Below are 13,598 nucleotides of genomic sequence, written 5' to 3'. Positions count from 1 at the left end.
GCCCAAGACTTGCTGCAACTCATGCTTGTCACACTAAATTATGGTTTACTGTGACGTTTGAATGCAGCCAGCATAAGGCAGTTTCATATGTTCAACTGTACTCCTGATATAGATTCTCTTTATTTTTTAGTACGTCTGCAAGTTCATCTTAGGAAATGCCTAACGAGAATAGCATCCTTAAGCATTTCCTAGTGTGTCACTATACAGAAGTGCCACAAAAAATAGATATACAGCCAGACAGAATTCTTGTTTATATTTGGAAACGAGTCCCACCTTTCCCCAAAGGAAGCATTCTTAAAACTGCACCCACATTGGGGCTAACTTACTTCTGAGTGAACATGCACAGGACTGGGCTGTGAAAGGCTCAACACATAACATGTAAATAAGCAGAAAACTTTGTGGAGCCTGTTTTTTAGGAAATCAATTATCAATCAACAATATAAAGAACGCTATCAACATACCAGGGTACCAGCATTCATTGTAGTGATACAGAAAATAAACTCTTGCATCTCCTATCTGCTTCCAGGGTATTATGAGACTCAGAACTTCCGTCTCCTCTCCTCCCTTCCCACCATATTAATTGTGCTTGGGAAAAATAGTCTTTACTGTGTCAGCAGAGGCCAGGATAGCTATGGTATCCCAATCAGGAAATTGAACGTTTTCAGCAAAAGGGAGAGCGGGGGGAGAGAAATACTTGCTGAGGCAAAGCAAGAGAAGAATGGCATTTGAGGGCTGAACCCTCTGTCATCAGGGCAATGAATAATTGCATATAGCGCACAGTGGAAACAGAACTGCCCTTTATGTGGCTACAATTAAACAGTCACTAAACTCCTTACTCTAACTCCTGTTGAGGCTCTGTACTTTGCACAAAGATTGGGTTGTAAATCCTCTTGCCTCCCTACTGAGTTGCAGTCTGGGGCCTGTAAATCTTCAAGTGATTTCCTGAATAGTGCATTCCTGAGAAACTTGCAGTTCACAAGGTATAAATGTGGGCGACCGCTCTCTCCTTCCGCTTCACTCCCTGCGAAGAAAGTGGTCCTGCTCTCACAGAAACCGGCTGGAGAATGAACTGACTCCAATTGATGGGGCGAAAAAAAAACTTACTTGAAACTTTAATAAGGTTGCATGTGTCTATGACCAAACAGAGGTATTCATGTTCTCAAGTAATATATTCACTTTAAAAATCACTAATATAATACCGTGAACAGTATATAGAATAAAATCCTGCCATATTTTATCAAAACATCTGAGTTTTATTTTTAAAAACTGGCAGGATTTTATTCTGTATACTGATCAGGGACATGCACAGCAGTATTTGTCAAAGCCTTTCCTCAGATTATGGAAAGGCTCAGATGCTTCATAAAGCAGTATAGGACCAGGACAACGTGGAGCATCTTTGCTGATCACAGGCACTTCATCCTCCCAATCTGGATTTGGGACTGAAAAAACTGGGGAAAGTGTGGGTGCATGGAGGGTAAATTGTAAGCAAGCACAATTTGTGACATCGCACAACGTCATGACTGATCACGGGGCATATCAGATAAGGCATCAGGTACTCTCCACTACAACCTAGTATGCCAACGAGCACTATGAAGAGAAGAATGACATATCCCATGTTGCTGTTGGGTAGCTGTTGCTGACACATTTTAGGGATGACTCAAAACAGATTTTATATTTACCTTGTTTTGTAGATAGATAGTGAATCATAGTGGACCCCAGGACCTGCTGAGCTCCTAAGTTAGTACTAGTGATGCTTATGGAAGACCTTTTATTGGTACCAGTGGAAGCTTTTTTTAAAAGCCTAATTGCTGGAGGGAGGATTTTTCATGGTATTGGGGAGAAGAGGGTGAGCCCTGTGGAATGATGAAGAGGGTAACCCGGTTCCCCCCCATGGATGGATGAAGAGGGTTAAATCAATCCCCTGAAAATGCACCCCACATTGCAATTAGCCATTTTAAAAGCTTGCATTGACAGCAATGTAGGCTTTTAAAAAACTGAAATGCCTGGGGAGGGAGAGCAGGCAAAAACTCTTATCTCTGAGCAGTGATTGGAGATAAGAGGTTTTACACTGAAAATCTCTGATAAGAAATAAGAGACGTCCCCTGCTGGGCTGGAGAAAGCTGTGGGTCTTAGGGAGAGGCAGTGATGCTTAGGGGGTGAATCTGCCAGGCTGGATGAAGAAACCTTGCAAACCATATCTGACATGTGTACCGGAGTTTTTCCATTCCTAATATAGAGACTAAGGTTAGCATTTATGGCGGTCCCCACTTTCTAACCTAATACCAGCCTGGTGTCCTCCAGATTTGGCTCCCACCACATCTGGAAGGCATCAAGATGGAGAAGGCTGCTATACACAGTTTGCAATATTAGAAGATGTCCCTTTACAAATAACACAGTAAAAGGTTGATTGCAAACATTCCATTAACTGCCTTTGATTGATTATTGCTATCTGAAGAAGCCTACAAACATTTACGCTCTAGCAATAAAGCTGGACTAATACTTTCAATACCTAACCCAAATTCTGATGCACAAATAAAATCAATAATAATAATAATAATAATAATAATAATAATAATAATTTTTCTTGATCTTATGTCACTCCTCTAATCGCATTTGGAAAGTTAGATTTTTTTTCAGTGAAAAATAAAACATCTTTCCGCATTTCTTCCAAAATATAACATGATCCATTTCTATAGCTGGCAACTCTGTACCAGTTTAGGGTTACTTATACACAGATTATACACCAAATAGAATGCAAAGGAAGTGGTGTTTTCCCCCTGATACTTCTCCTTCAGTGTCTTATTAGAATGCAGAGTTTCCCATGATTATCTAAGGTTTCATTAGCTAGATTTAGAAAGCTTAGTAGTTAAAAGATTAAACCCATCTTATTTTTTCCCCATTCTTAAATCATTAACAAAGGAAGTCTCTGTTTTGCCAAATATACTTACACAGGTTTCCCGCTGGATACACTGTAAGACTCTCTTGGCAGGAACAAGGAAATCAATTAGACATCTGAGACCATCTCCATGATAACATTTTTCAACAATGCTGAAAAGCTGCCACAGAACAGTGGCAGCGGTGGCCTCAAATGGTGGATATAGAGAGGAAAGTGTATTCTGGATATAGGTATCAAGGGATTCAGAGTCCTAAAAGAAACAAAACAAAACAAAAATGCCACAGGTTGTTTGTTTCTGAAGGGAAATAATTCAGTGTTGAATAATAAAATATCAACTTTTAATGCTGTTTTTCAATCCATATCCTAGAGAAGAACCCTGGGGTTTCTCAACATGTCAGGTGTACTTCAATAAGAAGAGTACTAATTCTTTATAAGGGTTCCTGCAATGCAAGTTTGCCCACCACTACCAGTTGAGCTGCCATTCTATGGGTCCCCTTCAGGGCCAGTATAGAGATGCGAAGGCCCAGGGAAAAAACCCAGAAAAAAGGGGGGGTTTCCCTCTTTTTCCCCCCGAAGCCTTTTTTTCCTGAAAAATTGAAAAAAAGCGGGGAGATGAATAAAAATGGATTACGGAATGTTTTATTTTAGCATGATGAATAAAATATTTAAGATAAGGTGTTCATATATTTATTTCTCCAAATGCTTTCTAAAAACTATGTACAGTATCAGATTATTACAATTTCTGTACACCGAAGACAACCAAGTCCTAGGTGCAAACTGAGACTACAACTCTCAAATGCAAGAGCAAGATACATTTCTGCCTCTAGGGGCACTGCCATTGAAGCAGAGACTGAAACTAGTGATAGTTCAGAATATAAGTCTGATTAAATTTCATGCATATTCATTGAATCTTGGTCCCCCCTTTTTTTTCTCAGTTCTTTTTATGGGAATGGGTGCTTTATGTCTGCTTGACACTGTGGAGGACTAGCGGAGACATAAATAATTTTCTTTGTTGCTAATGTTGGTTTCTTCTGGGGGTTTTAAAAAAAAATGTTTTGCCTGCTTCTCATAAATTGGCAAAGCCAAAGAGGTTCATGCGTTCCTTACAGTTCAGGAGCTTGTAGCTCCAATTGTTACTACTACAACAACGTAAAAAAGTAAAAAATAAATTCAATTTGTAATAATTGCTTGAATACACTGTACTTTTAATACACCAAATGTGATAATTTTATGCCAAACCAACTTGTACATAATTACATTTTATGTTCCTCAGGTAACAAAGTGACTTTCAATCTGTAAAAAGTGCTAATATTGCATTTCCCCCCCAATTTCCCCAAAAATTTCCATTCCCCCCTGCCCCGGAAAAAAACCCACACACACCCTACATGGCTTCAAAATTTCCAGAAATTTTACATCTCTAGGCCAGCATCAATTATAGCCACAGTTAGGCACTTGCCAAGGGCCCATAACCCAGTAGGGGCCCACTGATAAGAGCCTCCTGGAGTTGCTCCTCCTCTTCACCATCGCAACCTGCTTGTTGTCTTGTCTCTTGCTCTGGTCCAGACAACAGTGGTGGGGGGGAGGAGGAGGAGGAGGAGGGGGAGGAGACACAACTGCCTGGCAAGCAAGCCAATGTGAACAATAATGGGGGGGGAGACAACAGCAATAGCAGGTGGTGACAATGGTGGTCAGAATGTAGCCTCACTGTGTGGGGCGGGAGGCACCAAGGGTGTCTCATCCAATTAACTACCCTACACATGCCAGTTGTTTCCTGGCTGACTTACCTTATTATTACCCTAGCTGGGAGCAACTTGTTGTGATGTCTGAACCTGGCTGTGGTATTTAACAAACCTTAGACATGCTGGTAGGAGCAGCATGCCAGGAGTTGTAAGTGTAACACATCTGGAAAGCACCAGACTGGGGAAGGCTGATCTGGGGGATGTTGTAGAGAACAAGTTTATCCTTAGCCCCAGGGTTGCTTCTAGAATGAGGGCCTGGGGACCAGTGGAGCTCTCTCATGTCCAGGCCAACTAGGCAGCCGCCTACGGCGCAGACCTCAGAGGGGCGCAGAACTGCCCTTTAAGGGTCAGTTTTAGACAAATTAGTTGTTTTTTTAAAAAAACATAATCAAAGGAAAATATAATAGTTCAGAAACTCTTTTTGAACAGCTGAATCAAAGTTGGCCATATTTTTTTTGGTGTGTATGTGTGCAAGTCGCTCACCTTGCCTAGGACGCAAAATAGTCTGGCACCAGCCCTGCTCATGTCCCCTTACTAGCTTTTTCCTCTGACAAAAACCTGACACCAGTATTGCAAAGCCATGTGTTCCCTGCAGATCCTTAACTACAACTTAATGTAAAATAATAAAAATGAAGAAGGAAGAGAAGCACTGGGGAGAGGGATTAGAGCTGACTAGGGAAAGGCTGCAACAGCCTGGATTGTTCTCAAAGTTGGTTTCTCAGAACTGTGCACAGACTGTACACTGAGTTCTAGGGCTTCTACCTGAGGGAGATCACCCCTGCAATAGAATCAGGATTGTCTTTTTCCCACCATGGGTGTTGGGCGTAAGACAAGGCTGGTGTGCAAAATGAGGTTCCGCGTACACATTTTGGGTGGAGGGTGCTTTAATGGGTGCTAATGCATTTACTCTTATTGGCAACAATTTGGCCACAGAGTTTTTCCTTGTAGGTCATATTTCAGGTCAAATACTTGAGGTGTATTAGAACAAACAATTAACATGGGGTACTTTTTTTAGCTTCCTTGTTTATTTCACTTGAACTTACTGAACATGCTAAATTAAATCCATCTTTAGTGATGTTCCAATGCAAACAAACCTATGCAAATTAGCCTAATTTGCACTGGGGAAAAATTCCAGTTCATTTTTCCCCAGAAAGACCACACACATCATTACTGAACCTTACGGCAGAAAGGAAAAAATACATTTTGATGTTTCTGGATACTTTTTCTGTTCTGATGAGGTTCAGTTACTATTATGTGAATGAAACCTAGGACAGCCTCAATCTCCAATAATACTCTATCCATGCATCTTAATATTTGCAGAGAAACAAAGACGAATGTCAATAAACAGTTCCTACAATATTACTGATTCTACAGGTATATGATCAAACACTAAGCCCATTATCCCCACCCCACCCCAACTGTTTGCAATGCAGTTCTAGAGAGATGTCAGGAGTCAAGGGCAGTAGAAAACTCCTTCATAAAAATGAAGATTGCTCTCTCAGCAATTTGCCCTGCAACACCCCATCCCTTTTCAATAAAGGTTACTGGATAGGTTTAAAATAGGTTTTTCATTCCATCTGAAGATTACTTGAAAGCGCCTGTGGAATAGGAGACCACAGTCTGGCTGTGTGCAGAGATAAGTCCCAATGACAGTGAGGACAGCTGAAAAAGGAATAATAAACAAAAAAGAAAACAGAACGTGAACCTCTTCCTTACGATTTATGACCACAAATTCTCTTTCCAAATCAAGCAGAGATAATTGGTGGTAACCAAAAACATCCTTTTAACACCTCTCACACTACTCTACAAACACAAGTTCAAACATGCCAGTCGAAAGGAAAGGTCTTCAAGCCAAAAAGTTATCTCACCTTGTGTTTGTATACAGCCCATGCTCCAAGACTTGTCCCGCATGATTGGAGCCAAACAATATAATTGACAATGGCACAGTACGGGGGTTTGGGGGGTGGGGGTGGGGGTGGGGGTGGGGGTGGGGAAATCCACTATCGTGCTCTTGCTCATCTCTTATTCATTTCAATGGGGCTCGTGCAGAAGAAACCCCTGCCAGGTTAGGTCCTAAAACATAGGAACATGAATCATTTGATCTGGACTACAGAATTAAAGGGTCTGAATAGCCTTTAAAATACCATTTAGCTCAACCCAAACTATAAGGAGCCAGTATACTATAATAATTTAAAATGTTAGTCTTAGATCAGGGTGGGAAAACTCAGGTGTGGGGGCCAAATGCAGAGCTCCTGAAGTCCCTAACCACCTATCATTTCTTGGTTTCCTGACTTTTATGCAGTTTTATCCCCAATCTAAAACTTTGAAATGCCTCTCCTAATACTAAGGCCATAGCTAGACCTCAGGTTTATCCCTGGATCATCCAGGGGTCAAACCTGTTCACCTAGGTTCCACACAGGGGATCCAGTGCTTAGGCAGGGGCGAACCCTGGATGATCCCAGGATAAACCTTAGGTCTAGCTGTGGCCTTAGTTACTGGCAATAAGAGCTTAAAGCTAGAATACGCTGGCATTTTAGCCCCACCCATTTTGCCTTTCGCTCCACCTCTTTGCCTTCAGTCCCCCTCACAGCCCCCGAGAGCTTCTCCAAAACTAAATTCCATCCTTGGGCTGAAAGAGGTTCCCCACCCTGCCTTAGATCATTGAGACATGGGTTCAAATCTTCCCAGCTCACTAGGCGGCTTTGGGCATGGCCATTTTGCACTTGAAGCTGCAACATAGTTGTGATCACATAATGAGATATGTCTTTACGGCCGCTGTAGTTTGCAGTCATAGAGAATTAAATATTACCTTTAAATCGCAGCTCAGCTCTCAGGGAAGAGGACACACGTGGCAGTGCAAGCGGGAGGGGACCGGGGAGGGCAAGGGAAGTGAGTCTGGTGAGTCCAATGGGCGCACCTGGACTCATGGCTGGCCTTGCTTGCACTGACTTTCCTGGGTGGGCAGGCAGCGGCTTCAATACCAATCTGCTTCAGCCTTGGGGCACCTCAGGCCAACCTGGTACTACCTCAGTTTCAGGCCTAGCCAGGCTGAATCAGCCCAGCTCAGGTCAGATTTGGGCCCAGGCGGTGCACAGCCCTAATCCTCACTAAGTTCAGATATCACGACAAGCCACAGTTGGTAATACTAATTTGGTAAATCAGCCAGCATGCAACTAGAACGTGCAGGGTGGTTAATAAGCCAGTGTGGGTTATAAACCACCCTGTGGTCATGTGAATATGAGGGCAGAGAATATTTATCTCTACCCCGGGGAGGTTACGATTTAAAATTCAACATCACAACCAGCTCCAGGTTTCGGAGTATGCTTGGACAAGTCATCCTTGATGTCCTCCACAACACATTGAGTCTACTTTCTCACCACTATTGTCACCAGCTGCTGTTGGTCCTTATCTTTTTTCCCTCATTATTGTTCCCACCTGCTTGTTTAACAGGTAGCGAGCCAGTAGGCAGTGGCATCTCCTCCTCCTCCTCACCACCACTGTTGTCTGAACCAGAGCAAGAGACAGGTGAACAAGCAGGCTGCAATGGTGAAAAGGAGGAGAGACTTCAGGAGGCTCTTGTCAGTGGGCACCTGCTGGGGTGTGCCTACCTTTGATGCTGGTCCTGCTCAACATAAGAGGAGACTACAGAGATGGGGAGGAAAGCTGAACCAAGAGTAGCAGGTAGATCATACATGTTTGTGGCTGAGTGTGGGTTGTTGTTGAAACACGCGCTAGTGTGTTGTCTGACCCCAGTACATTTTCACAGGGTGGCTTGTTAATCATGAAGTGTGACTATTTTTTCCTCAAATAAGCCACCTTCTGAACCCGTGGTTTGTAGTTGGGTTGCTCAGGGTGGTGAACAAGCCACGCTGCATGGTTAATAAGCCACCCTGTGGAAAGTGCCAGGGGTTCAGACAACACGCCTACGGTTCAACAAACAACCCAAGGTTCAACAACCCAGGGTTCAACAGCAATTCACACTCAATCATTGAGTGTGGACTAGCGTGTTGTGTGAACAGCCCCAATGACTTGCAGCATTGAGTGATCACATATAAATGTAGAAGTGAGTCTTCACAGATAAAATGTTCGTACTGCTTGGCCCTCTCAAAATATAACTTTAGAAATGCCGCTTAATCCACATGTTCTGCAGCCAGTCATCAAATGCTGAGTAAATCAAGTGAAATACATTTATGTGTGAGCCACAATGATTGTATTTCTTAATGATTCACTGAATGATCTGACATAACAGTTGGCTTAATACAATGCTTAAAAACACTGCTGGCTTGATTTTTCTTGACATAGACTAAGCAGCATTTCAGATTACGGGGGTGGGAGAAGACAAAACAAAAACTGTTTGGAATGAAAGTGAAATAACTCAAACGCTTGGCCCTCTGCCAGGTTTTAGTTTTCTATTTCACATCAAAGTAGAAGTGCCCAGTTCTTAGCATGGCTGTTATGTTGGGTTCTGCCACTTTGGCTCTTTCTGCCTCCCACCAGAATACACTGTTTCTGTGACAGAATCTTCATGGTACCAAAGCATTCCAGATGCAGAGAGCTCACTCCTGGCCAGCATCCTAATGATTTATTGGTGATTAGCTAAGCCCTTCCTGGTGCCCTCCCCAAAGCAGACAGTGTTAGTCAGAGGTTCAAGTATAAAATTATCCAGTTTCATATAGCACCGGAGAAAAAAATGCAAAACATTTCCCAATATTTTCTTGCTGGATCAGATGAAAGATGCACTGAGTCCAGAATTGTGTATCCAGCAGTGACCAACCATCACTACCACCCAAAAAAATAAAGAAAAGAAAAAAGGATTCAGTAAGTGTTATAAAATCAGTGGAAAGTATCAAATCCCAACAGATTTTGAGCTTCTCTAACATTGGAAGAGATTTTTTTTAAAACACAGTTCTCTAACAGAAATATGGAAGTTATTCCGCTCAACACTCAAACCACATCCGAGGTCCATCTGATTGTGCATTCTGTTGCCAGCAGTTGTCAGGCAGATATTTCTGAGAAGGCTCACAAGCTGGTCATGAAGTTGCTTGTACAACCTAATTCGTCCACAGCCTCTGGTACAATGTCTCTGAATGTGGAGGTTCCATTTAGTTGTTATGGCTATCCACTATGAATTCAGTTCTTTTACAAATCATCTAGTAAATGATGATGATGACAACCCTGTCTTGTGCTATTGAATTCCATGAGCTGATTGTGCATAATTATTCAAAAGCTACATGTGTGGGCTTAGAAGCAGTACTTGTATCTTCAACAGTAGCTCTTTGAGCACAAACATTTTAAAGAATGCAGCCTCGAGCAGTCTACAGATAACACACTCTGATAGTGTACGTCAAAGGCGGCAACATGGGAATCCTGGAAGTTCCCTTACTGTTTCCCTCTAGGGGCCTTTGCATTTTAGTTTCTGACTTTGATGCATTTCACCTGAGTAAGCTGCTTTCATGTAAGAATTTTGGTGCACGTAAAACATTTGGGAGAGATATGACTGTAAATTTAATTGCTTCCAACATCCACAACACTCCTTACATTCTTTTAAGGGCTGGCACTGATGAAACACAGGCAGTACAGAAACAACACTTGTGATCTGCAAGAGAAACAAAGCTCATGAGTATGCCTGCTGCAGGGAAGCAATCCTTCATTGCTGGGAAAACAGAATTTTAGTGTGTCAGTGGCACAAGTGAACGCTGTGTGGTTTTCAAACAGGAATGAACCCAGATCAGGGCTTGGGTTAGGAAACCAATATAAGCTGGTATTTAACCCTAGGTGAGGCTGCTGAACATGTGGGGCATGTGCAGCTGCCATTTTAAATATCCAACTCCCCCACTCAGGAGTTGTCGTGGTGTGCAAACCCTAGAACAGACCACGCATAACCCATCCTCGCCAGGTTTGTATGACACAGCACACACCCCACAAGTGGGAATTGGATATACAAAGATGAGCTGTGCAGTGTTGCGTGTGAACCAAGTCATTGAAAGAAAAATGCACCTTTTATGGGTAGCCATCGTAGTCTGTGTTTTGTTGTTGTTGTTTTTAATAATTACAATAATAACAATAAAGAACAAAGAAAACACCTACTTAATACAATAATCTAATAATAATAACAAGAACAACAATAATAACCATAATAAAAATGATAACAATAAAAGGTGCAACCCACCCCCTGGGACCATTATTCTACACTCCAAAATTGTAACACATCTTGTGACGGTTTACACCCTTTCCCTTTTCCTAATACAAATTTAACAAATGGTTTCCAAATCTCCTCAAAATCATTCCGCTTTAATATTCCTTTCTTAACTTTCATACAACCCGTTAGCCTATCATTAATAGCAATATCCCATCATAGTTTATGTTGAATAAACAAATACCAAAAGGGAATGAACTTGGCTGCTGCTTTGGCTACAGGAAAAGGAATACAGACACATAACCCAAAACCACAGAGGTCTGAGATGCCTGTCACGATTGATGTTTCCATATGGTTTCTTATGATAAAATAACAACACTTATGGAAGGATAACATCCTCCAATATTCCAGGCTCGTCATATTGTAATCCAGCTCTTAATTAAGAATAGACAATGATATGGGGGGGGGGGAATGAAGAATGGATAATAAACCGTCTAATTCAGGATTTGATTAGCAAAATGTATGCATTACTGTTGGACCATAAACAAATGGAACTATCACAGCCTTCCTACCAAAAAATGGAACAAAGATTTGAATACACAAATCTTGTACTGTTAATAATCCACCAGTTAATTTAATGAGTATACATTTAAAGGATTAAAACAACAACAACAATGCTATCCCACTCCACATAAACGGACATGCCAAACCTCTAAAGCAGATCTTAGGTATATACTTTGGACTTTTCCAAATATTAAACAATTCTGGAACAAAAATGTTACCATAGTTCAGCAGATGGCAGGCTATCTGGGGTCTCTAATATGGTGCCCATGGCCACTTTTGGCACCCACAAGTCTCCCTGGCCCTCCTGATTATTTTATTTTTTAAGTAAAAAACAACCGCCACCATTTAACAGGGAGTCTGGCATGGTGCAAGGCAAAGTGGTAGGAAAATGAAAAAATTAATTAAAAGAATAGATAAAATGAAGCTCTTTCCGGATACGTGCAATATGATCCAAGCCAGGGCCTGACACAGAGTACAGTGGCTGTCTTAGGCATCAGATGCAGTGGGGGAAGCAGTGAGGTGCTAGAGGACAGAGCTGTGGGTGCTGCACAGCTTGCCCTGTACCCCCTAAGCTAGTTCACTGCCCTTGGGTGTGGCGGAGAAAACATGTACTGGCGCCACTGTTGAAGTAAGGCAGCAAAATATCTTGGATTGGCCCTGCCCAGTCAACAGCTTGGATGCTGGGTTCTGAACCTTCCAAAAGTTTCCAAAAGGTTTTCAAAGGCACCCCCATAAACACATTACAGTAGTTAAGCCTGGATATTACTAAAGCATTAATAACCGTGGCCAGATCATTCCTTACCCAGGTCAAGATGCTGCTGACATAGCAAAGTTGGAAAGACACCTAGCAGCAAAGCTAGAACCAGAAGCAACCCCCAGTTGTGAACACAATCTTTAAAAGGAGGAGTGCAACTCCATCCCGTACACGTTGAATACCATCACTATGGTTAGTTCCACCTATCAAAAGTACCTCCATCATCAATATTCACTTCCCATTTATTAACCATGTACTGGAACATCTACCACTATACTGGGTTTAGAAGAAAAGGAGAAATGGAGCTGGGTGTCTGGGGAAGGCTGTCATAGGCTAAATTCAATCACATTCATGAGAGAGAGGTATACATTAAGGATGTGATACAGAAAAACCCTCAAAGCGAACCACAAAACACTCAAGACGTCTATTTTTAGCAGGGCTCTTACATCCCATTATAGGCTTGTTCTGTATATAACAATTCGGCACATGTGATGGGCTGATAACATCAGACAGCAATTTCCAAGGGAAATGGTGATAATGTTTGGAAGCTTGCAACCCCACCCCACATTTCAAGCCATTCTTTGAAAAGAAAAGAAACGGCTGTAGATTTCAGTGCTTAATACTCAATCTGTGTGAGAACCCTAGAAAAAGACACAAAACTTGACTCTCATGCAGACACCAGACTGTGCTGAAGAAAATAACCCTACAGAAAGCCACCGCAGGGATTCTTGCCAAGGCTTGGCTCTCTCCACAGGCACAGGGTTCTCCCATTTACTCATACTCTGCATTTAATCTACAATTACATTGTCTGGTCCAGACTTGTTAACAGCTTTCAACTATCCCATACAACTAAGTCCTGTGGTAGGCTTAGATTTCCAGCCGATTTATAAAACCAGCAGGTGAAAAGGTTACTTTGCTTGTTCATTTTGATCCAGTCACAGATTAAATGTGAACAAGAAAAGATGGAACGCTGGATGAATCAGTTGGTAAACATGTTGGCTGAACCCTTGTACATGCTTGGGAGTCTCAGATAAGGTGCTTTGCATACTACACTTCCACTAGACTCTCATTCCCTAACCTAGGGGCCAGCAGAAGGCCTGTACGAGTTCTCTGGGTGATTTGCAGTAGATAGCAGCAGCAGCAACTAAGAAACGTTTCCCTTTTAACTTAGATTACAGAAAGAGAGTGCTTGTGGGGGGGGGGCAGTCGTGCATTTCTGCATGAAAGGACTTGTGAGTTTGGTTCTGATAACAATGGCAAATTCCTAGGCTGAGCATGTGCTCAGAGGCACCCTATTCCTTAACCCTTAGCTGCTAAGAATATTGAACATATTCACTTATCTGAGCCAGTATTTTGCATCTGGCTCTGGTTGGTGGACCTTAGGGTCCTAGTAAAAAACAAAGTAGATCCTCAAGCTTGAAGTCTGCCCACCCCCTTAGGGTGGCTAGTTACAAATTGCCAAAACAATAAGAAATGCATCACCAAAAAAGAGGACAAAAGAGGGCACAA

General features: G+C 42.2%; 1 protein-coding gene across 1 annotated transcript in view; it reads right to left on the bottom strand.

Annotated features, from left to right (window-relative positions):
- Positions 1 to 13,598, bottom strand: part of PLEKHG4B (pleckstrin homology and RhoGEF domain containing G4B) — an 82,584-nt gene that overhangs the window by 53,187 nt on the left and 15,799 nt on the right. Inside the window, exon 2 of the mRNA XM_063131046.1 lies at positions 2,949 to 3,146. Coding sequence (XP_062987116.1) covers positions 2,949 to 3,146 — 198 coding nt within the window. The remainder of the gene's footprint in view (positions 1 to 2,948; positions 3,147 to 13,598) is intronic.

This window comes from Elgaria multicarinata, chromosome 1, assembly GCF_023053635.1.
Source record: "Elgaria multicarinata webbii isolate HBS135686 ecotype San Diego chromosome 1, rElgMul1.1.pri, whole genome shotgun sequence".
NCBI lineage: Eukaryota > Metazoa > Chordata > Lepidosauria > Squamata > Anguidae > Elgaria > Elgaria multicarinata.
Note: the sequence above shows the minus strand (reverse complement) of the source record. Positions and strands in the feature narration are given on the sequence as shown.